General features: G+C 41.2%; 1 protein-coding gene across 2 annotated transcripts in view; it reads right to left on the bottom strand.

Annotated features, from left to right (window-relative positions):
• The window catches only part of NEK10 (NIMA related kinase 10), a 268,659-nt gene that overhangs the window by 54,604 nt on the left and 188,980 nt on the right, over positions 1 to 25,075 (bottom strand). For both annotated transcript variants that reach the window (XM_075547136.1, XM_075547137.1), the window contains exons 27-30: positions 12,591 to 12,774; positions 12,380 to 12,466; positions 10,879 to 10,933; positions 43 to 80 (exon numbers count right to left, since the gene is read on the bottom strand). In XM_075547136.1, coding sequence (XP_075403251.1) covers positions 43 to 80; positions 10,879 to 10,933; positions 12,380 to 12,466; positions 12,591 to 12,774 — 364 coding nt within the window. The remainder of the gene's footprint in view (positions 1 to 42; positions 81 to 10,878; positions 10,934 to 12,379; positions 12,467 to 12,590; positions 12,775 to 25,075) is intronic.

The raw sequence follows: 25,075 nt of genomic DNA, 5'->3' as shown, positions 1-25,075 counted from the left end.
ACATCAATGAGTATGATTTTACTGCTGCCAACAATAAGTTACCTGGCCTTGGTCTTGATCCAATTCCACCCGTGAAGTCCCTGAAAGCAGAAAGAGAGGCCATTAGAGTGTCTTATTAACACAGCTCTGGTTGGACACTCACTGGGGGCCTGCGCTTTGCTGTGGTCTACATTGTAAAAGTAAAATGCTCAAGACTTCAATGGAGAAGGAAATAAACACGTGGCAACTCAAAGTAGAACTGGCATCCCACCCGAAAAGGGAAGAAACGTGTCCCACCCCGGCGTTTGTAAAGCTGTAAGAATGACTGAGAAGCCTAGCTCTCAGAGCCTCACCTGATTTTCGTACATTTAAAATCAAAATGCCACTTTCAGGAGCTGATAACCAAGGGCTCAAGTAGAAAGAAAATGTTTTGAGAATGATGATGGCAACACATGTACAAATGTGCTTGACACAATGGATGGATGGATGGTGCTAAGAGTCATATGAGTCCCCCAATAAAATGATTAAAAAAATAAAAAACAACAAATAACACCTTCCTCTTAAAAAATGTATGTATTGAGCTCAATATATCCAAAATATATCATTTCAGCATGAAATCAATATGAATATTATGAACAAGGTATGCTACATTCTTTTCTCTTACTGCCCTCGTCTATCCAGTGCTCCTATCAGTGGTGAAGCAAGGGTAAATGTATCTTCTCATAGTTTAGGAAGCTACAACTCCAAACTCAGGGCCCTGCTCTAAGGAAAGGCGTTCTCTCCATTGGCTCTGGAGGAAGGGCCTCTCTCTGAGTTGGGATCAACTTAATGGCAGTGAGTTTGGTATTCGTTTTCCCCATTTTGACTTTTCTCTCTTGCTTATTTAATCTTTGGGGGTTTTTCTATCTCAAAAGATATTGGCTTAAAACACACAAGATTCATATACAGTTATACTAATCCTGTCTCATTAAAATAAATATTATTCACAACACATAATTTTGGTGGGACACAATTCAATGTATAACATATACTGATACTCTAACTCATAAAGACAAAGCGGATTTTTAAAAATCCACTGTGGAGTCTATACTTACAGCATATCTCAATTTACCCTAGCCCCATTGGGGATGCTCACTATGGTTAATGGGCACCACATTAGGTGGTACAAGTTTATGGGGTAAATATTTCAATAATAATCCCTAGACCACCAAGGGTTGCTGACCAACATGAAAGCCTGGCATCTGGAGCCTGGTGTCTGGAATCTGGGCATACAGGGGAGAAAGCAATTCATCCACTTTGTGAATTGTTTCCAAAGGCTTCATGGAGGAGGGGTCTTAGAGTGATGACTGGACTGCTCCCAGACAGCAAGGACATGCATCCTTTGCAAAGGGAAGAGCTCCCATGTGAGGGCTGGTGAAAAAGAAAGGCTCTCTTCCCTGCGCAGGTTTAGCCTTGACATGCTTCAGGTTGGCTTGAGTTCTGCTATGAGGCTTGAATTCTAAGATGGACCGCCATTTTCAATACTAATGTTTGCTCAGGGCTTACAATTACGTCTAGGAACTCATTTACAGATGGATACTTTTTAACTCAAGTGGGTACCAGAATCACCTGGAAGGCTTCCTCCTCACTTCCCCCACCTCCTCTGAAATTTAATTTTTTTAAGTTTCAAACACATTATTTTCCCAGACTTTGTTCCTGCCATCTTTAATAAAAACATTAACTGTTTCTATGAAATTAGAAGACTTTGACATTTCAAAGGATTTCGATTTTTTTCTAAAGTTTCCAGTGTTGCTAAGAATTCCTGATTTCCCCGCCCTAAAATTCTAAACTGTCTGATCATTTTTCAAATTCGTTTTAGCTCTGAGACCACACCAAGGACAACCTGAAATAACCTTGGACCTTGTTTCTTCCACTGAAACCTACAGTTAATTTTTTAAATCATATTCTAAAATGGAGTAACAGATACCTGTTCCCTGACAATTCTATGAACTGTACTTTCAGGCAATCCAGCAAAAATACAATGGGACATCTACTATGCATAAGGCACATGTGACCATTTTATTAGATATGAGTGGATGCAGAGATTCAAACACAAATATGAATAGTTGATAATTTTCTTGTCTCAATCCTTTCCTTTTAAATCATAGAATTGTCAATACCTACAGGTTATGCATACAAATTATTATGTATATTAAAAGAGGCCAGTGTAAGCAGGACGACAATACCAAAATCTTCTCATCCAGAGAGTTTCTGGCCCCTTTCTCTGTCTCTCACCAAGCAGTCCTCTTGGATCTCTTTTTATGTTCTGTCCCACTCCTAGTCCAGGTTCAAAGAGCCGTCAAAAGTAAATATAACTCATGTCTTGCATAGCTTAGACGCTCTCCCTAGCCCTAGGATACAGGGCATGCTTAAAGAAGGAAAAGGGGTGGTCGCTGCCCTCAGCACACCTTGAGGGACATGATGGCAGCAGAGCCCCTACCTGGGCGGCACAGTGAGGATAAGCTGAGAAGCAGAGCCTCTGTTCTGGCACCGTATGGCCTAGCACACATGCCATCTCCTCGAGAAGGCTTTCTGAACAACCTGGTCTCTGAACCGTCTAGACCAGCCCAGTGCTTTCCAACAGAGATGTCATGCAAGTCACAGACATAATCCTGAAATTCCGATAGAGAGGACTGCTTTGCAATAGAAATATACTGCAAGTCACAAAATTCTAAAACTGGGTTACCGTAATTGTTAAGTAAAATTCTTCTTAAATCAATTTGATGAACTCAGTCTATCTGGCATGTCACCATTTCAATACACAATCTATATTAAAAATGAATGAGGCAGTTTACATTGAGATATTGCATGTAAATGAGCATGAAATGAAATCTAAAATCCACATTTTCGTCACATTAGCTACATTTCAACTGATCGATAGGGACATGTGGTCAAACCAAACCCACTGCCATCAAACCCTTTTTGACTCACAGGAGCCCTCAGGACAGGGTGACTTGCTCCTTAGAGTTCCGAGACTGTAACGCTTTACAGGAGCAGAGAGCCTCCTCCTCCTCCCATGGAGCGACTAGTGGGTTGGAATTCCTGGTCTTCCAATGCATCACTCGGACTCCTTACACGTGGCCAGCGCTACCGGATTTGGCAGTGTCTTCCAGACTCTTCCTTAGAAAGCACTGATCATTATCTTCACACCTGCATTACCTCTGGCCTGAACAGTCATGGCTCAAACCTGCTAATGCTGCAGTTTCTGATAAAGAAAGAAAAATGTACCTTCTGGAAAAAAAATATGACTAAGTTTATGGGGGCTCCTGACGCACTGATAACCAGAAGACTATTCCAGCTGTCTGAAAGAATCTAAGATTTCAGCCTTTTTCCTTTAATAAAAGTGCCACATACAGGATGTCCTGTCCGTGTGTATGGCAATGCTGAGCTGCTCCCAACTCCAAATTCCCCTATAGTCAGTGTCAGGGAATGCTTGAAAAACAATCATGGAACTTGTGCGTTCAACAAATATTACGGAGCCCTGCTGGTGCAGAGATTAGAACACGTGATTGCTAACTAGCAGGCACTCTACACGAGACAGGCGTGGCAGTCTGCTTTGATAAAGCTTGGCAGCCCTGGAAAGCCTGTGGAGCCAATGGCCTCTGCCCTATATTCCGTTTTGAGTTGGGATCCACTGGACGGCAGTGGGTTTTTCTTTTTCTATGTGTAAGCACCGTGCTGGGCACTGAAGGGGAGAGGGTGAAAACAGACAAGGCCCCTACAGTCTTGCAATGTTCAAGATCACGTGGCTTCTAGTTTGAAGTACTTCCTGAAGCTTATTGAAGAGGAATTTAAAGACACAGCAAACACTGTTGTTTTCTCTCAAAGTTGTATTTCTAATCACAAGGAAATATAGTTATTTGAAATTTCAAAATAAAGCAGACTCCTGGTGACTATACGTGGAACCTTTTAAGTATACAGTTTGCTGATCCATGAGTAGACAAAAGATTTCGATTATGCGGAGCTTGGAGGAGGTCTGCCTTGAGATTAAATCATTCTGAATGTTTGTGCCCCAGCAGAACATTAAATCTGCAGAATGAGCTTTTTCCCATAATTGAACAAGCAGGAAAATACAAAGAAATAGTTTAATACAAAAGAAAACATTCCCCCCAAATTAAAGAGTTGGCATATTGAAGTTTGTGTGCTCTCAAAGTTTTGAAATGGCCATTGACCAATAACTTCCGGCTGATGCAAACAGAATTTCAAAGACATAAAAGGTTGAAAGGATTCTGAAAGGTTATTTACTTCCAACTCTCTTCAGATCTGGTTTGATCTCATCTGGAATTCATAAGTCAAAATAGAAACTGAAGTGCTGAAAATGAGTGTTAGCCTACAAATTTCCGCCAAAACCACTAATAAATATGGTGCAAAAAGAAGATAATTAGCTTTGAAAGGTTTTTTAAAATATGTCTCAGAACCAAGGAACTGTTTTCAAGTGCATTTGAAATGCATCACACAATTTACCAGTAATTCCATTGAGGAGTGTTGGCCGGTACAATCTGATGTTGATACAAAGAAGACATATTTAACCTTATGAAATAAACTTGGCTTACAACCTTGCCCTAATGCCTTCTGATGGCACTGCAGCCACACGATCTCAGTTAATGAGACTTTCCTGGCACAAAGCCTCTCTAAGGCCCTGGCATTACTCATAATCATGTATGAATAAGTCACACATGTGCAAGTATGCTTTCATGATTTATCAAAAGTTTTTGTCTGTGATAATTTGTAATCCCTGCAGGAAAGCGAGCACTGCAACTACGCTAGCCCTCCTTCCATCCCCTCAATAACAACTAGGAACAAACAAGCAATAATCCAGAGAAGTTTCTGGCTATCCCAGAGAGGGAATGAAGCAGGCACTGACTTTGTATATGTATACTTAATGTATTTGCTGTATGACTGCTGTATTGGGACATTGGTAAACAGGCCAAATAGATTCTTGCAAGTCGTGATCAAACACTGTTAGTTCAAGTTACGAAAAAGATGAAGGCACAGACTATTCAAAGGGATTTCTGAAGAAGAGCGACAAATAAGAATCGGTAAAAACTGCAGAAAGGAGGCAGGTTCTAAGCTCACACAAGGCTCATTCTGTTCGCATCTGTGATGGTGGTTGGTTACAAACATACACAGTCATCTTTATTTGCAAAGATGAGAGTCAGAAACGCTCTCAGGTACAATTATGCAAATACCAATTTATCAATGAAGTTGTGAACCACAGGCATCTCTCATAGCACGAACATGGGCCTTCCGAGGACACTCTGTTACCTTGGTAACAGGATGCAAGCAGGCATACAGAAAGCCTGTTGCTCAGGCAACAGGACCTTAAAAAAAGAAAAGAAAATGGGGTCTTCGGCTGTGACTACCACTAAAGCTGATAGTTCAAGCCAGTAGGTGAGACAACAGCCCTATAACTGAGAAAGGTATAGAATTTACGCAAAGATTACTCATGTATTAACAGCAAGTATATGTGGGCTGGCTCCTGTGTGCAATGTACTGTGCCCAGAGAACTGTAAATATAGGCCAGTCTGACATGTTTGGCATACAGTAACACATAATCGAAGCTCACTAGGACCTCCGTGTTTGTGATACAGAGGTTGAACTCCTTTAACTAGGGGAGTGTACCATCTAGTAGCTCATGGTTCTATACAGTACGAAGTATTATCTCATGGCTCTATATCTTTGAGAGTGCAATTAGCTAGCCCTCACTAGAGTATAAATGATCACAGCTAAAGCCGCTACATGGCGGCCGGGCTGATAAATATCGGTAGGAGTGATACTCCTAGTGGTGATAGTCTAATTACATGCTACGAACTCAGATGTGAAATTAAAATCCCGATTCCAGTCCATTAAAAGCCTGCCTCAAAATAACTCATGCTAAGTGAATTTACTTGTGGTGTAAGTGATCTACCTGTTCATTCTTAGGAAATGTGAGTCAATTAGAAGTCCTCTATAGTCTACTTCGGTAATATTAAAAAGTCTACACTGACCCATCCAGGTTTGCGGAGGGTCTGGAAAATCTCCTGAAAGCAATGGCCATGCAGCACCCCGGTGGTAAAAATTCACTGTCCGGGTGCTTGGGGATGCCCAATACTGGCTGCACATGTTTAGGCTTCTGTTGAGAAGATGGTCACCCCTTCCGCTACTGATGGGTGCATTTCCAGAGGCAATGGACTGGGTGCTTTCTGTCCATTGAGCTTTATCACAGTTTTGAGTTTGGCTTCTACAATTTTTGGCAAGTTGAGAATTTGGTAATAAAGGCGGAGTGCGGGGAAGGAGCTCAGAGGAATTATTTACTGACTTAATATGACTTCTGCTAAAGAGTTCATAGATAAAACAAGGATAAGGAGGTTGGTTGTCTCTTAATCTTCCTTGAATAAAGGTACATAAATTAATCATTATTTGGATTACCAGGGTACCTTGAACCTTGAGACTTCAACATTGCCCCGAGGAGCCAAGAACTGTGCTTTCTTAGTTGTTTGCTCATAATTTACTCAATTGCCAGGTCCATTTCCCCAAGAAAATCTATTCCAAGTTATTAGGAAGTGAGGTACCTCGATTCTTCAGCAGGCAATGGTGTAAATCCGACTCCTAATATGTGGGGTGACCAAAGTTGTGTATGTGTTCTTAAGGTGTCTCTCTAGCAAGGCCACGTCTGACCTCTAGAACCTTTACCCAGACCAGATAAACCCTTCTCTGTGGCTACTTTTCATTGGCACCAATTCCTTGTTTTAAGTGTCAGGGAGGGTCCCCCAATTGGGAGAACTACATAAGGGTCATAGAACCTGTTAGACTCTTCCATACCTAACACAGAATAGCTAAAGAGCATAATAAAACAAAATAAAATTAGACGGTCTAGAATTTCAATTTACTTTTATTATGTAGCTTTGCTATCTCTATTCATCGTCTAACTTCTCATGTAGTTCCTGTATAGTTTCCAGAATAGATTCCCATTTCATATTACCAAACCAAGAAATCTAGGAAAATCCTAAACAAATCAGACTGTAAATAACTTTAGCTTTACTTAATGCCTTTTAAAGAATTAAATACATTTTAGAGTTGTCTCCTTTTAATTCTGAGACTCTGGGAATTTCCTGGAAGAAAGTCAACGAGGTATTAATTTTTTTCTCTTGTTGGCATGAATCATAGACTGTCTGATAACATTTATTTTCTTCTCAAATGTATGTGCTTGGCTTTCAGATACACTGTGAATTCCTTGGAGGAAAGGAGTTTGTCTAAATTAACCTGTATTTGCCGATGGCAGGTCATACTATACCACATACATGACACAGCTGCACAAATGGTATATCAGATCACACTTATCTACTTTTAAACCCACCTACATGGGCATCACTCTTGCCCAATGAGTCATTTTTCTTATACTCTGTTTGTTGACTCTGTTGTTAACTCCATCTTTTCCACTAAGATATCCATTCTACAATAACTCTGTCTCAATGAACTTCAGATGTCACTTTTCCTTTCTACTCTGCAGTGACCCTACTTTATCCAATTGGCCATCCTGCTGACACATTCCACCCAATACCTCCACAATGGAGACCCCAACAAACACAAGTGAAGCACACAAAGATGATAATCTGTAAATGAAAGGATAAAGTTGTTGATTAAACATGACTGTGTTTGGAAAGGGAGACAGATTGAAAACTGTGATTGAGGAGAGAAACTGAGTAGGTACCTATCCTGCATCTGACCACTGTGAGAGATGGAAGGCAGCACACAAGACCGAGAGGAAACCAACTTCACCAAGTCCCCAGCGGGACAAAGACGCAGTGTGGCCAGATCCTGACTGAGACAAGGTGAGCAGAACACAGGCTGGCTCTTTGAGAGGAAGGTGCCAGAGAGCAGGTTAAAAACCCAGGGCACAGGCATCACAGGGTGGGGAGGGAGCCAGTGAAGGGGGATGAAAACAACTCCCTAGAAGGGTCCTACTCACACAGGTTGAGGACCCAGTCAGAGAAAGGCTATGGACCAATGGTAGCTACTGAATTCTGGGTGCCTCCCAACAGGCTTGAGTCTACGCAGGAAGTGGAGAATTGGCTATACCCGCCCAGGAGTGCACCTGGCCCATTACAGTGACTTGCTACCAGAGATATGCTTTCTCCTGCTTTCCCCAATACACCTCCCAGGGGACTAGGGGTGAAGTGACTACCCACCTGCCTCATTGTAGTGCCCAGGAACAATCCCCCCTACCATTCCACACCTTTCTGATTCCCTTGGGCTCCCTCCCACACACAAGTGGCAATCAGCCCCACCTCTTCCCAAGCAGACAGAGTCCTGTACCTGCAGCACCTGGGTGCTTGACCCGTTGAGCTCTTACTGAAAGAAGGACCTGCTGCGACACTCTTTTAAAGGTTTCTTTATGTTGTTGCTTTTATTCCTTTTCTTATTCTTCATTCATCATGACGCGGCCTTTTGGTCTGGTTGAATCCGAACTTCCGTCGGCAGTCCTTGATCTCCAACATCGTGCTACAAATGGTCCTTGATTTCCGCAAGCCAGGTTGTCAGATGCACGCCAAAGCTAAACAGCCTTCCGAAACTCCTAATGCCATGCTCCTTTCACGTAGTCCACCTTCTCAGATTAGTTACTTCGTACAAAGAATGAATGAGTGGGCTGAAAGGGCATACACATTTCTTGATTTTTAAACTCTGCAGTGTCCCCTTGTTCCGTGCAAAAAACGGCCGCCTGGTCCCTTGCGCAGGTTCTGCAGGAGCACATGAAGGGCTCTGAAATTCCCATGGTTCTCAACGCTATCCATGATTTGTTATGACCCACACAGTCAAATGCCTTTGCATAGAACATAAAACAAAGGAAGCATATTTCTGGTATCTTTTGCTTTCAGTCTAGATCCATCTGACATCAGCAGTGCTGTCCCTTGTTCCACATCCTCTTCTGAATCTGACCTCAAGTTCTGGTAGCTCTTTGTCAAGGTACTGGGCGTTCGTTGTTGAGTGATCTTCGGCAAAATTTTACTTCCGGGTGACATTACAATATTGTTTACTGCTTGCTGCGTTCGGTGGAGTCACCTTGTTGGAATTTGCACAAGATCTGAATGTCTTCTAGTTGGTTGGCCAGGTAGCACTTATGTAGATTTCTTGGTATAGAGGAGTAAACGCTTCCAGTGCTTCATCAGCTTGTTGAAACATTTCCCTTGGTGTTCATCAATTTCTGGAGTCTTGGTGTTGATTAACGCCTTCAGTGCAGGATGGACTTCTTCCTTTACCACTGGATCTTGATCATAAGCTTTCTCTTGAAATAGGTGAATGTTGATCAGTTCTTCCTGCACAGGTCAATATTTTGGCCATAGAATCCTTCACTATTTCAACTAGTGGCTTGAATTTTTTTGTTAGTTCTTTCAACTTGATCAGTGTTGAGTATGTTCTTCCAGTTTTTGTAGATTTGCACTTCATAGGTTCCATTTTCCAATTATTCGTGGAATGTTTGCAGTCTGTTCTCATTTTTGAGTCTTTTTCCATCAACAAATGAAGGACCTTCGAGTCGTATTCCATCCACCTCATTATGGTCGGCTCTACTTTGAGCAGGCGGCTCTTCTCCCGTCGGATTTTGAATGCCTTCCCACCTGAGGGGCGCACCTTCTAGCACTCTATCTGACAATCCCGTCATTGTCCAGGTTTCCAATCCATCTTGAGTGTTACGCTGCTGTCAATAAGATTGTGAGTGGCTAATCTCTCGGAAGTGGACAGTATATTCCATTTCCATAGGAAGCTCCCCTGAAATGTGTTCACTATAGAGGGGACCCTACTGGTATCTGAAATACCAGCATCCCGGCCACACACAACCACCACAGCAAACTGACAGAGAGGTGACAGCAAAGACAAAACCACACAACACCTCCTCGCTGTCCAAAAATAACAAGGTAGCCTGCCTTTTAAAACAAGCAAACACACAACAGAAAACGCCCACGCCTGTCCCTATCATGTCAAATCCAGCGCACAGTGACTCCTTAGGACAGAGCAGGTCTTCTCCAGGGGGCTTCTGAAGCGACATACATCTCCACCGAAGCAGACTTCCACCTCTTTCTCCGCGGCAGTGGCCAGTGATCTTGCAATGTTGGCCTTTCCGTTAGTAGCCAAGCACTGTAATCACTACGTTCCCAGGGCGCCCTCAGAAATACAGGCCGCTGAACGCACTCCACACTGGCCATATAATTACGTTCTGGCCAATAGTCTGAGAAAAAAATGTTAAGTACAACGACCCAGGTCCTGCCTTTAAAAGGGGAGGCTGTGCCTTCCACTTCCCTTTTCCAACTCCCATTGGCAAGGGTGTGGATCAGAATAAGACTCTGGGGGGGTCCTCAAACTTTTTAAACAGGGGGCCAGTTCACAGCCCCTCAGACCCGTTGGACGGCCAGACTATAGTTTTAAAAAATGAACTATAAACAAATTCCTATGCACACTGCACATACCTTATTTTGAAGTAAAAAAAAAACAAATACAAATGGGGCAAAAACACCAGGCGGGCTGGATAAATATCCTCAGCAGGCTGCATGTGGCCCGCGGGCCGTAGTTTGAGGACCCCTGCTTCTAGGGATGCGAAAGAGATAGAACCCAGAGCTCATGGAGCGAAACATCCCCACCTTCTTGGTTTGCTCGTGAACTCAGAGATGCTGCCTTGCCAAAGCCGTAAAGCTAGAAAAACACAGCACTGGACTACAACTCGGGTCCAGGCTCAGTATGTTTCCATCTGCTGCCTTGTACATTGTGATCAGTTCTGAGAGGGTGGCTCTCAGGGCCTCGGTGACCACGTGTTCGGGTAATTTCTGGCTCTCAGTGGGCCATTTAAACGCCAGGGGCTCAGCTCTGTAAAGGAAGCTAAATTGGCCATACCTTGTTTGGGACTGCCTTTCTCCTCCGGAAGCACTAAAACTTCTCTTTAAAACGGCTGGAACAACAAAAAAACAGAAATAACTAGCTTTTTCCCATGCAAGTATGTTCTTTCTTTCTCTCTGGCTTTTAAATCAAAACACTGCAATTCTGTTAGCTATTTGATTTTTTTTTGCATATTGTAAAGATAGTTTGGGTTTATGAACGCATCAGTTGCAAATATAATGTTACAAGTTGACAGGTTTGTTTAAAAGTCTTTTTTCCCAAAGAAAGAGCGCTAGCCCAAAAAAATCTCCATTATTAATAACTAACAAAGTTCAGTAAAAGACTTAAGTCATAGTCATCTTAAAACCTTTGCCCAGGCAGCTGCAAGTTACCACCTGCACATTTGAGGGCCCAGTCTCTACCTCCTGCTTCCCACACTGGCTACCTCCCTTGGTACAAGGGATACACAGCTCCGCACTCATTCACCTCAACACAGTCAGTGTGAACTGCTTCCAGAAAATGCATAAATATTTTTCCTGTGAAATATTCATGTTTCCATAATCGCAAATCAAGATACTTTTTCTAGAAGGCAGGGATTTAGAGGGAAAATAGGACAGTGTTGGAAATTGGGGTTGACCCAGAAAATCTTGAACCTCTAGTCACCGTTATGATGGACCAATTAATTTTTGAAAGGGAAAGGGAGAGTATTTGAAGCCTTCGGGTCATATTTAATCCTTAGAGAAACTATTTTAAACCCTTTTTAATGAGATTTTTGTAGTATATTCATTTAGTGAAAGGAATTATTTACACTTCGCTCATTTCAGAGTATTTCTATCTTTCTGAAATATTGCATCATATACTCATTTAGAAATTATTCTTTTCTTCCCACTTTCTATTTCAGATTTGGTGAGCGCTCGAAAGCCTGTTTCCCATACAATATTTAAATTTATCCATATCTCTATTTTTCCTCCTTTCCCCTATACTAAAATAGCGTGACTATTTTCTTTACTGTTTCATTTTCAGTCAGGATTAGCACATGGACTGAATTTAGGTATCATATTACTTTCATGGTTCTGAAAATTAAACAATTTCTTTCATGTGTAAGGTCTTAAATACAGTACGTCCCTTTACATTATATAGATGAAATCCTACCAAAACTACTCGTACCAGGACTAACTTATTCTCCAGATTTTTGATCTAAATCAACAGACTCCATTTTCTTCATTGTTTAGGTTGTCTCTAACTAGTTAGCATATTTAGACCCTGCATTTGCTGACAGAAACAACAACACTACGGATTTTACAGCTGGGCGATGGAAACGTGTGTCGGTTGGCCTGGGGGTTCTGTGCCAGTAGCACCCCTACTTGCCCACATGCCTGCACCACATACCTGCTGCCCTAGTTAAATGCTCTGTAAACAAACCACTAGTCACGTATTACTTTTCTTCTTGATACAGTCTCATTCTCAAAATCCAACCTGCTGAAGTCCCCCACATGACAAACGGGTGAAGAAAGCTTACTGAACGTCGACTCTTTCAAGGGGCTCGAACTGGAGCTGCTGGAGTTATCCGACACGTCCAGCTCATCCTCTAACTCCGAGTAGATGTCTGCACATTCGTGTAAACGAGAGAGAGAGAGAGAGAGAGAGAGAGAGAGAGAGAGACGAGTGAATCCTGACACAAGACGGGGCCCAGGGTGTCCTCAGTGCCAACACCTTGTCACTAGGCGCACCTTTCTCGATGCTGTCCAGGTTGAAGTTATCATCTGACAGGGTTTCCTCACAGGCCCTGTCTTCGTCTTTACTACAGGGGGGCTGGAAGCTTTCGGGGGGCAGGTCTGCGCTTTCAGAAAGCTCGCTTCGCAGGCTGGCTGCTCCGCTGCTGCTGCTACTCAAGCTTGCCTTCTCAAAGGTTTCCTGAAAGAAGAAGAAAAAAAGGCGGGGGGCTCTATTTTTAATAGTTTCTTTCTCTTTCATTCTGTAGGACTCGTAGCTTCTCACAGTACAGATTATATATGTGCTTCAAATATCCTGACCAGTACTTTACGCAGAAGCAGAAAAAGAATTCTACCATTACGCCTGCGGTGGAATCCTTAGTCCATAAACACAAGAAAAGATAGGAAAAGAAAGGAAGGAAGGAAAATACCTGAAAAATAAATACATAAACAAGCCACCCATCCTCCAATGGGTGCTGCAACACGTGACTGTAAGTTACCACTGGGCAACAAAGAGTGGCCAGTCCAGAGTACTCGGGCCCGAAGGAATAGATCATGTATCTAAGCATTGACCGCTTTCAGTTGTTTTCAAAACAGCTGCTCCCAAACCTTCTCAGCACCATAGCAGCTAAGCCAGACATGCTTTCTTCAAACCTCAAGGGAACTTAGTAGCAAAGGAAGGAAGGGCACACAGAGAGAAGTGACCTTCCTGAAAGATGACTCAGAATAATGTTTGGTTTATAAATGGCTTCCAGGTCTGATGGACTAGTGGAGTATTCACGATTATGGTCCTTGGATACCCTTCGAGCCTAGGACTAGACCCATCCCCATGGTTGGCCTTTCAGCCAATGACAGACAGGTCTATAATGTGAATAACACCACCAGGGACAGACACACCCATGAGACAGAAAGGAGTACATTTACCCAGAGAGCAGGAAGGAAAAGGAAAGAAAAAAGGGGATGTGGTGAACCCCAAGGAGCAAGTGGGAAGAGTGCAGTTACATAGGGATTATAATCAATGCCATCAATCAAAACGTATCCAAGCTGTTGAATGAAAAACAAATCTGCTTCGTAAACGTTCAAATCACAATAATAATATTACGTTTAAAAAGAAAATGAATACCAATGACTTTTTGTATCTTCAATTAGGATTAAGGAACCCTAGTGGTACTACGGACCAGCATCGATGGGATGGCCATTTTTTAATGGTATTGTGGGTTAAGTGCTGCACTAATAACCTCAAGGACAAGTTCAAATCTACCAGCTGCTCCCTATGAGAAAGATGAGGCTGTCTGTTCCCATAAAGATGGACAGTGTCAGAAACCATAGGGAGAATTTCTACTCTTTCTATAGGGTCACTATGCGCTAGGGTAGTTTGAGGTTTAAGTTAGTATTGATGTAAACTATCCAGTCAAGTCGACCATTATCACTTTTGGCCTGAGAGTCTTTCTGTGTTCCCGTCCTACAAGTTCCATTAAGATGCTTAGAGATATTTCTTGTCTTGTTGAAGCTAATATACAGGTAAAGGTGACTTTAAAATTTCTATGTCTAGTTCTCCATCCAATGTTCAAAGACGTCTTCCTTTTATGACACAGAAGTGTTAGTTCCTGCTTCATGGATCCATCCTGGTCCATAACTTAGAGCCTGAGCCGGCGATGCCTTGAGTGTCCTTTCCTTAATCTCCACAGCAGAGCTGGATGAATACTTTTCCAAAAATTATAATGCCAAGGCCAGTAAGGAGCTCCCATTGCCAATCTCAAATATGCCCCAGATTGAACTGCGGACCCCCCTCAGCATCCTCCAGAGCCTACTTACTCTCTCTATCCTCAATTCTTCCCATTCTCCTCAAGTGAAGTCATCAGAAATGTACATAGAAATGATTCCAGGCTTCCCTCTCCTTTTGACCTTTCTGAGAATAAATTAGTAATTTTCTGCCATATTTTAAAAATATATACCTGCATTAACAGCCCTCAAAGGAGCATATGGAACTTACTCTATAACAACTGGTTTAGTAAGACCTGCAGGCTCAAGATGTACCAATGCTATCAGTGGTGAAACAAGGATGAGTGGTACCATATATACTCATGTATAATCTGAGTTTTTCAGCACATTTTTGTGTAGCTTTTGTGGTAATTAGGTGCCTCAGCTGATATTTGGGTCAGCTTATACATGAGTATATATGGTAATTTGTGAGCTGCGAAAGTTTTTGATTGCACTGATAAAATTAAGAAAAAAACCACTAAACATATTGCCATTGAATTATTTCTAACTCATCACAAACCTATATAGCATAAAGACCATAAATCTATATGGGACCAAAGGGCGTCATCTTTCTCCCAAGGAACTGCGGGTAGATTTGAACTGCAGGTTTGACCTTAAGGTTAATAGTCCAATAATTAGGAACTGAAATGCAAGTCTCTAAAACTACCAGTTTTTTAGGAAAGGGCTTCTCTTTCTAAGAACAGACAGAGTTAGCTATATGAATAGATCTGGGACATGCACTTCATTCTAGCCCAAACAAAGAATAATTAGTTCCTATGACATGGCCCTGCTTGGTGCTAGCCTTCATGAAGAGATCACTGAAGATCAGAGTGCTAGAGCAAATTGTGGCGAAGAAACTAGATGGTCCCCGGCTAGCAGAGAGAACAGTGTCCGTTAGAGGCTTGTCTTAAAGCAAGCTTCCATCTAAGCGAGGCATCAACCACGTGTGTGCCAAGGATTGTAAATAATAAAATCCACATGCAAAGAAAGGAATGACATCACACTTCAATTGTGAACGCCTGGTTTGAAGAAGGCTATAGATGACGGTGGAAGCCCAAAATCCACTTGCTGCAGGGTCCATAGATGGGTTAAGTCTGACCACAGTGGAGGGAGGTAAAGAGCTATGTTACCAGGCGCAGAGCACTGTAAAGTCAATTATGGGATGTGCACTTAGGTTATAATGGAATAGATGAGTTGCTCTCCCTTTGGACCCATGTTAAAGTTGTTTCAGTTTTGTTTTTGTTTTTTACAGTGAAGGGGAAATACGCATGAATAAAGCCTTTGGGGAACCCTCTGTGACCACAGGCAGGGATGTGAATGTTATCATGAAGAACGAATTGGAAAGTTGATGACTGCAGATGCATTTAGGTTAAAAGTTAACAACTTATTATTTTATCTTTTTTCCCTTTTAAATTTGTTCTACTTTTTCGTTCTTTCTACTTTATTTTCAATTGAGGTTTTCTCTTTTATTTTGTCATTGTTATTTTGGTATGTTTTTCTGTACATGACATCCAGGATGGGTAAATCTATAGAGACAGTAACTGGACTAATGGTTTCTTGGGGGTACAGCAGGTGAGGTTGGGGGAAAACTAGGTGCAAGTAAGAAGAAAATGTTTTATAATTGATTGTGGTGATAATTGAACAACTCTTTTTATATGGCCGAGCTGCTCAATTGAATGATATGTGAATTATATATCAATAAAACTGTTAAGCAACAAAACACAGGCACGGGTGAGGCTCCGTGGAAGGCATGGTTCATTGAGCAAATCAAGAACAAGGAGAAGCTGTGATTCCCAATACAGACAATTCCAGACTTGAGAAGGCTGGACTTGCGACCAATACCCACGAACAAGTTGAGTTGTAAACCAACAGACACTTGCCATGGGCCACACTGCATTCATATGTAATGTGATATTTGAACACCATTCCAGATGAATGGAGAAGTCACAATCTGGGCGATATGATCTTTAAGACTCTGTAATTATAGAAGGCATGAGAAAGCAACACAGAATACATAGCAAGTTTAAAGCTTTGATTTCTAGAAAATTACCTCTCTCCCTCTCTCTTGCTTCAAAGTATGCATGTAGCCACCGGCTGGTCACAGACGACATGGCATGGTGAGTACACCTGCTCCACTGTGGCTTCCTGATGTTTTCACTTTGAACAACGAGGACCCAACTCATTATCCGATCTGCTCCGTGCAGGACCCAGGACTATTTCAGTCACTCTTTAAATCCTTCAGCTTCCAGCTTACTCTTTTACTTGCATGGGATGAGGTGGCTTCAAAAAAGTTAGTAGGATATTCCATTTTCTCTTCATTCCATCTATCCACACACGTTTTGAAGCCTGCTTGTACTTCATTGCTATGCTGAGACCAGAGGGAGAGAAGGCCTAGAAAAGTAGGTAGGGTAGCTCAGCCGATGCGCAGGCTTTGGGGATTCTATATTGGCGGTTGATTCCTTTGTTTCCCTGTCATCCAGGAGCCTACATTGTTAGGTTTCTCTAGGAAATACAGGCACAATTGGCCAGTATATCCCCTGTGCGTTAGGAGGAGTTCTGAGGCTCATCTGCCTTCTAGAAGACCAGCTCAACAAAGACAAGACATCTCTATGACCCAAGAGACACTGGTCCAAAGCAGCAAACTGTGGACTATTTTTGCTCTGAGACATGAAGCCATTAATACATCACAGAAGAAACTGTGAGCAAATATACGAGCCTAATGGAGGAGTTTAAGCAAAAGAGGCCTAGCCTTAAGGAACAGAATTTGGCTCTGTCGTCTTTTAAAAAATGTTCTAATTATCTAGATTTTTAAAGAACTAAGAGAAGGAGTTAATAAGATGCATTTAGTACCTATGCCTCCTAGGAACGGATGGACACATTCTGCGTATCGAAATGGCACCAAGGAAAATACAATGCAAATCAGATCATTAAATTACCACCGGAGACATCTGTCACAGAGGATGGTGCCTGCCAGCACCCTAATACAGGTACAACAATCATGCTTAGCTTGGTTTTTCTCATTATATTGTAATTTCTTTAAATATGTGCACAGCTCATAGTACATTTTCAGTTGAAAATCAATTCTAATATCAACATACTGACAGTCTCCAAATTAACTGCAGTGGGAAGGGCAGAAATGAGAATCTGTTTTACTAAAATAAGTGCCATTCTTAAAAATTGGACAGAATGTTAATTTTATAAGGGGCGGGTAAGAGATAAATAATAACACAACACCACCAATCTCCTAAAGATTGTTTACTTTAGAGCCTTGAAAAATGTACCTATATCCAAGTATTCATATTCTATTACACAGTTCCTTCAATTTCTTTCATTAATAGTGCTGTTCTCAATACTTAAATTCAGGGCACCAGGAGCTTGACAGAAATGCATCTAATCCAGTTGATCTTTCAGCAGGTGCAATCACATCCTGCACTTCTCACAGATGACGGCACAGAGAAATTCAAAGTAGGAAGCAGGTTACTGGCTGTCTGATGGCTCCTGGGTTCCAAAGGACACAAACAGCCAGCCAGGGTGGCCTACTGGCCGACGGGTCAGATAGAGGCAGCCGTAGCTGAGGGCATTGCCCACTCTAGCTGGGGAAATGAGAGGATGCTCTGCAGGAACTCCTGCGTCTATCCAGCTTAGCAGATGAATGATCCAACTAGCCAGGAGGCTAGTCATTCACAATGGCCGATCAAAATCTTCCACCTCCAAATCTGCCTGGATGAGAAATTTTGTCTGTGACATCCTGAAGCATCTCTCTTCTCCACATATCAGGTAGGAGAGCAACAAGGTTAAAGTTAAACTAGAATAATATGGTCCTGGAAATAAATCAATGAGGTCTGTATAATGAAGGAAAATCTTTTCCTCGGGTTTAGATCATAATTATTAAGTGTTACATCTCAGCAAAAATACTCACACAAAGCTAAAAATGAATGCTCATCATAAATAGTCATAATTTTGGATCCATGACATAATTAGGATCCCACCATGATCAAGGTAGTAGACTAATTAGAACTTCTTGGAAGCACTATGGCATACTAATGAGCTGTCACTACATGAAATAAATTAGGGCATGGATTGATCATTGAAACTCAGTCTGAACATACAGTTTCGAATGTGCCGTGCTTGATAGTGTTTGACAGATCCTCTGCCACACATTACTAACGTAGTATCAGACACGGGTTCTCTATTATTCCTAATGAAAAGACAGCAGCTTTTAATTTACCATATGAATATGAGAAGAGAAAGAGCAATGGTATAATCTGAAATTATCACTTATTAAGCATACAGAAGATATAGGAGACAACATTTACTGACCGTGTTGTTCTCAGACTACAAAATACAAACTGAACTGAATGTTCCCATCTCTAAAAGAATTTCAAGTAAGGCCAGAAACTGGCCTTTCTTTAGCATAACACAGGAACAATGAGAAGAGACTCATTAAGTGGTCAAATTTGCACAACATTCTAATTTGGATTGCTCAAAAATAAAGCAGGTGTAAGGCATTTCGGAGCGCAGGATCCGGCATAAGCACTGTGAGCATGAGGAATGCAGGTGGTGCAGTGCATAACTACTTTGCTGCTAACCAAAAGCTCAGCAGTTTGAGCCCGCCAGCTGCTCCACGTGAGGACGATTGGCATCTCCCTCTGTAAGGACCGACAGCCCTGCGGAGCAGCTCTGCTCTATCCCATGAGGTCACTGGGAGTCAGAATACTAGCCACAAAATGAACTCCACAAACTAGGACTCAGTTACGATTCCATTTTAAAATAAAATTACATAGGAAAAGTTCTAGCACTTGTTAACCCACACATATAGCACATGATACTGAAATACCAAACTGATTAAGCGGCAGGAGAGAAAAAAAAAACTGTCAAGGAAAAGCATCACATGATGGTTTGCGTGGGACACTGCCGTCTCCTCTTGACCCATCTCACTGCTGCCACTCTTGGCTGGTATCAGTCCATTAACCGAGAGCAGCGAGCTATATTCAAATTGACATCCTCAAGCCTATGCCACTGAGTCCTCATCTCCCATTGCTCTCCATTCTGCTAACTACACGCCAGCCAAAGACACTTCATTGAGACCCTTTGAACATAGCAAGCGCACTCCCACCTCAGGCTCTGCCACCAATGCTGTGTCTCCAGATGTTTGCCTGGATCACCCTTTCTAATGCTCCCAGGTCTCTGCTCAAATGTCACAGCATGATAGGGAAGCTTTCCCTGGTATCCCTGTTTAAAATTGTCTTCCCACTTTTAGCAGTCACGTTCAATCACCTTGCCGTCTTTCAGTGTGGTCCACAGCACTGAAATGTATATTTATCTGTTATACCACCCCCATTATGAAGGTGGTATTTTGGACAGTTTGTCCATTGCTATTTTACCAGATGTGATTATTATGAAAAGGGAGTATATTCTCAATAAATACTTGCTGAATAAATGGAATACAAGTTTTTACAAAATGATCTCCATGTTAAAACAAAGGAGAGAAAAAAAGAAGGGAAATAAAAATTGCAATATGTTGGGGTTTGGAGTTTTTTTTGGAAGAAATTGACAAGTTGATCTTGAAATTGGGAAGATAAAGCAATGGACCTAGAATAGTCAGATCAAATTTGAAGGAAAGAACAAATTTTGTAGACTTTTAGGACCCAATTTCAAAACTTGTTATAAATCTACACTAATCAAGAAAATGTGTTAGTAGTCTAAAAGATATATGAATCAATGGAATAAAATAGAGTTCAGAAATAGACCCACCCCAGGGACAAGGGAACAACAAGTGATCCAAAATCAATGGTAAAGGAGGGTGTAAGAGTTCTGGTAGGGCTTGATCAATGGCAATGTAACTGAGAGGCCTCACTGAAACACTAATGAAAACTGAACATGATAGTGGGACAAGAGGAAAGTAAAGGGAAATAGAGGGAAGAACTGGGAGGCAAAAGGCATATATAGAGGTCTAATTATAAACATGTACATATATAAATACATTTATAGATGATGGGGAAATAGATCTATGTGCATATATTTATAGGTTTAGTATTAAGGTAGCAGATGGATATTGGGCCTCTCTACTCAAGTACTCCCTCAATGCAAGAACACTTTGTTCTATTAAACTGGCGTTCCATGATGTTCACCTTCCTTACATGGTCACTGCAAAGAAAGGTGATGGTGCCCGGCTATCAAAAGATACAGTATCCGGGATCTTAAAGGCTTGAAGGTAAACAAGCAGCCATCAAGCTAAGAAGCAACAAAGCCCACAAGCACACCATCCTATGTGATCATGAGATATCAATAGGATCAGGTAGAAGGCATCAAAGACCCAGAACAAAAAATTCTATCATTGTGAATGAGGGGGAGTGCAGAGTGGAGACCCAAAGCCCATCTGTAGACAATTGGACATCCCCTTACAGAGGATCACTGGGAGGAGATGAGCCAGTCAGGGTGCACCGATGAAACATACAACTTTCCTCTAGTTCTTTAATGCTTCCTCCTCCCCGACTCCCACTATCATGACCCCAATTCTACCTTACAAATCCGGCTAGAGCAGAGCATATACACGGGTACAGATAAGAGCTGGGAATACAGACATAATAAACCCCTCAGGACCAATATTGAGAGTAGTCATACCGCGAGGGGAAAGGGGAGGTAGGGGGAGAAAGGGGGAACTGATCACAATGATCTACATATAACCCCTTCCCAAGAGGATGGACAACAGAAAAGTGGGTGAAGTAAATCAATAGAAAACAGATTTTTTAAGTGATGCTATACAAGTAGGAATTCTATATGGAAAAAATCCAATCTCTTCATTATCCTATATGCAAAATCAAATAAAAATAGATTTGAGACCTAAACATAAAAACTATAATACAATGACCATTCTGTACAATCTTGGAATAAAACAATTTATTTAACAAGATGCAAAGACCACTAGCTACACATAAATAAATAGGGTTATAAGATAGAAATTTTCTGCTCATCAAAAAATACTGTTAATAAAATGCCTAGACAATTCTGGGGAAAATACTTGTGATACATTTATTTGAGACTAGATATAGTGCTGGGATATAGAACAAACTTCTACAAACCAACAAGAACAGATAGCTACACTAGTAAAATAAGGAGGCAAAAGATTTGAACAGATAAAAAGAACAGACAAAATATATGAATAACTGATATTTATATGTGAAGATGCTCAACATAATTGGTCATCAGAAAAATAGGAATTGAGGAGATGATACCAAGGGTTCAATAGAAAATAAATGTCTAGAAAAGAATGATGGCAACATATGTACAAATATGCTTGATATAATTGATATATGGATTGTTGTAAGAGCCCCCAATAAAATGTTTTCATTTTAAAATTTTTAAATAAAAATTGGAATTAAAACCATAACGTGCAGATACTATTTTGCATTTCCAAAGAACAAAAACAAAAACCCACCTCAAGCCCATTCGGACTCATAAGGACCTTGTAGGACAGAGTAAAACTGCCCCTCCGGGTTTTCAAGACAGTACATTTTCACAGAAGCGGAAAGTGTCACCAACTCCCATGGAGCAGCTGGTGCTTTTGAACTGCTGACCCTTGAGATTAACAGCCCGATGTGTAACCCACTGCATCACCAGGGACTCCTTCTTACATTTACTACCCAAAGGGAAGGTCAAAAGACTGACAATACCAAGGGGAACTCTCACACACTGCTCTAGGAGTGTCAAATCATGCGTTTGCAGAAATGTTTGGCAGTGTCTTTTTTACAGTGAAATGTCCAACTCCCTCATGACCCTGTCATTCTATTCCTGAGTAGCTATCTGAAAGAATGGAAACACGTGCTCACAACAATTTTATTTGTGAAAATGCAAAGTTAGAGCAACCTCAATATCTGTTAGCCACGTAGCAATAAAAACGATGCATTTCTGGTAAACAACCGTGTGGATGGATCTCATAGAAAAAGTGAATGTAATAAACCCAGATGATAAAAGAATATTTGTGGTTTCAGAAGTCATATCAATGGTTGCTTTCCAGCAAGGGTGTTTCTAAAAGGGGAGGCAAGGGGATATGTTGAGGCATTTTAAATGTTCTGAAGCTTGCTTTAAGTAGAGGGTTACACATATTTTAATAGTCACCGAACCTAACACAGAGTTATATGTTTTATTGTCCATATGTTATACCTCAATTAAAGGGAGATTATAGGGTAATGTGAGAAATGTGTGGGAGTCTATCAAACACTGCTTTATTTTCTTATAACATAACTAGCAAAGAATATTTTCAAAGCAAATCATGATTCTTCCTGATCCTCTGTCACTGCATCATTACTTGTTACAATTTCACACTGTTGAGAGAAAGTCAGTCAGCAGCAATTAACTAGATAATAAAAGCAAAGGTGTTCAAAAAGGATTGTTCTTTTAAAATATATCATTTTCTGCATGGCTTAATTTAATCTCTTACCAAAGGCTTGCAGACACACACCTTCAGTGGTGTGCTCAGCCACTGTAAATGATATATGAGAGAAGTAAAAACAAAAGCAAAAAAACTCACGTAAATAAACAGCACATTTAAAAAATTTTTCACCATGAAAATCTCAATTACACTAAATGTTTAAGTGTTTAAACATAACTGAGACCTTGATTAAAATACCAAATGCCTGTTCGTATATATGTAAATATATTAATATATAACAATAGGGATATAGGTCAATGTACATATATTTATATGTTACGTATCAAGGTAGCAGACGGACATTGGGCCTGTATTCAAGTCCTCCCTCGTCGCAAGAACACTTTGCTCTAATAACCTGGCACTCTGTTAACGCTCACCTTCCCGACACAATCGCTGAAGTCAAATGGATTCCTAAGAAAATGTGGTGAAGAAAGCTGATGGTGCCCAGCTATTAGGAGATATAGTGTCTGGGATCTTAAAGGATTGAAGTTAAACAAAGCCCACATCGCAGCAGCATACCAGCGGGTGTGATCATGAGGTGTCAACGGGATCAAGTATCAGGCATAGAAAGACTCAAAACAAGCAATCGATACCCATGTGAATGAGGGGGTCAGAGTGGAGACTCAAAACCCAAATGTAGATAATTGGACATCCCCTCACAGTAGGGCCAACAGGAAGGGATGAGGCAGCCAAGGCGCAGTAAAGCACTGACGAAACACACATTGCTTATTTCTTTAATGCTTTCTCCCCTCCACTATCATGACCCCAGTTCTAACTTACAAATCTGGCTAGTCTGGAGCATATACACTGCTACAGATAAGAGCTCTCGACACACAGAATCCAGTACAGATAAATCCCTCAGAACCAGTAATGCGAGTAGCAATACCATGAGAGTAGGGGGAAGGTGGGGGGAGAAGGGGAAAAAGAGGGACCTGATCGCAATGATCAATGTATAACACACACACACACACACACAGACACACACACACACACACACCCTACCTTCAGGGGACAAGCAATAGAAAAGTGGGTGAAGGGAGGCAGCAGACAGTATAAGATATCAAAATAATAATATAGTAACTTATGATTTATCCAGGGATTGTGAGAGTAGGAGGGTGGGGGAGGGAGGGAAAAAAGAGAAGCTGACACCAAGGGGTCAAGTAGAAAGAAAATGTTTTGAAAATGATGGCTACATATGTACAAATGTGCTTGATACAACTGATGTATGGATTCTTGTAAGAGCTGTAAGAACCACCAATAAAATGATTTATTTTAAAAAAATTGAAAAAGCAAAAAAAGCAAATGCTTGATAACAAAAATCTGTGAGAAACATAACAGAGATTACATTAGAAAATGTCAGTAAAACATCACAATTCACAATAAAAACATGATTACAGTCTATTTGTAAATGTATCAAATATCATTTGGTGTCCGTAAAAGTAGATGAAATCTAAGGTATCACTTATGTGAAACCATAGTTTAATTATCTGACAAAATCTGATTATAGGAATCTATTCTTTTTCCTTTTTTTATTTTATTTTATTTTTTTTTATTCTTTTTCAATAAAACTAAAACCTTCGTGTAAATTTGAAGGACTTTCTTCGAAAGATAATTATGGTAGCAGCGTGGAGGAAAGGTAGATAAGTAGAGGGGGCCTTATTCAATCAGTTAAAAAGTCTTAATGGGAGAGCTGAGGAGTCTGACATGAAGAAAAAACTTCCTCCTGTGAATTGCAGCTTCAACCTGTGCCAGAGGGCTATCAGCCGGCCTTTTCTGTGGACCTGCCCTGTGGCCCCTGAATTTGCCTAGCCACTCCCCACAAACATGTAAGCCAATTTCTTGCAATGTATAATCTCTCAATACATATTTCCTACTTTCCTACTGGTTCTGCTGTACACATTTCATACAGGATTGTCCTTCGCCGGCACAATGTTTAGTGTCCCTGCTTGTTGCTCTTTAATACAGGCGTTGTTCAGAGTGATTCTGATAAGCAGAAATAACACCCTGGCCTCTAATGATCATTGTTAGGATGAAGACGTGATCCACTGAATTTCTGGTAAGAGGGGAGAAAGAACTAGAGTAGGAAATATTGGATATCACAATGTACAAGGCAAGGTACATAATAACTGAAAGGATAAGATGGACCTGTTAAATATTTCACCGATTGAACTGGTAGGCTCTGAGGAAGACTGAGTTGAAGAAGATGGCAAGGTTCCAAAGAAAGTGGAAAGAGCCGGATCAGATTAAAAGCAAAGAGCCCAGTTGGTGTGGCGCTTGTTGATTGGGAGGCCGTCTGCTGAATGTGTGGGTC

Source organism: Tenrec ecaudatus, chromosome 4 (genome assembly GCF_050624435.1).
Source record: "Tenrec ecaudatus isolate mTenEca1 chromosome 4, mTenEca1.hap1, whole genome shotgun sequence".
Taxonomy (NCBI): Eukaryota; Metazoa; Chordata; class Mammalia; order Afrosoricida; family Tenrecidae; genus Tenrec; species Tenrec ecaudatus.
Note: the sequence above shows the minus strand (reverse complement) of the source record. Positions and strands in the feature narration are given on the sequence as shown.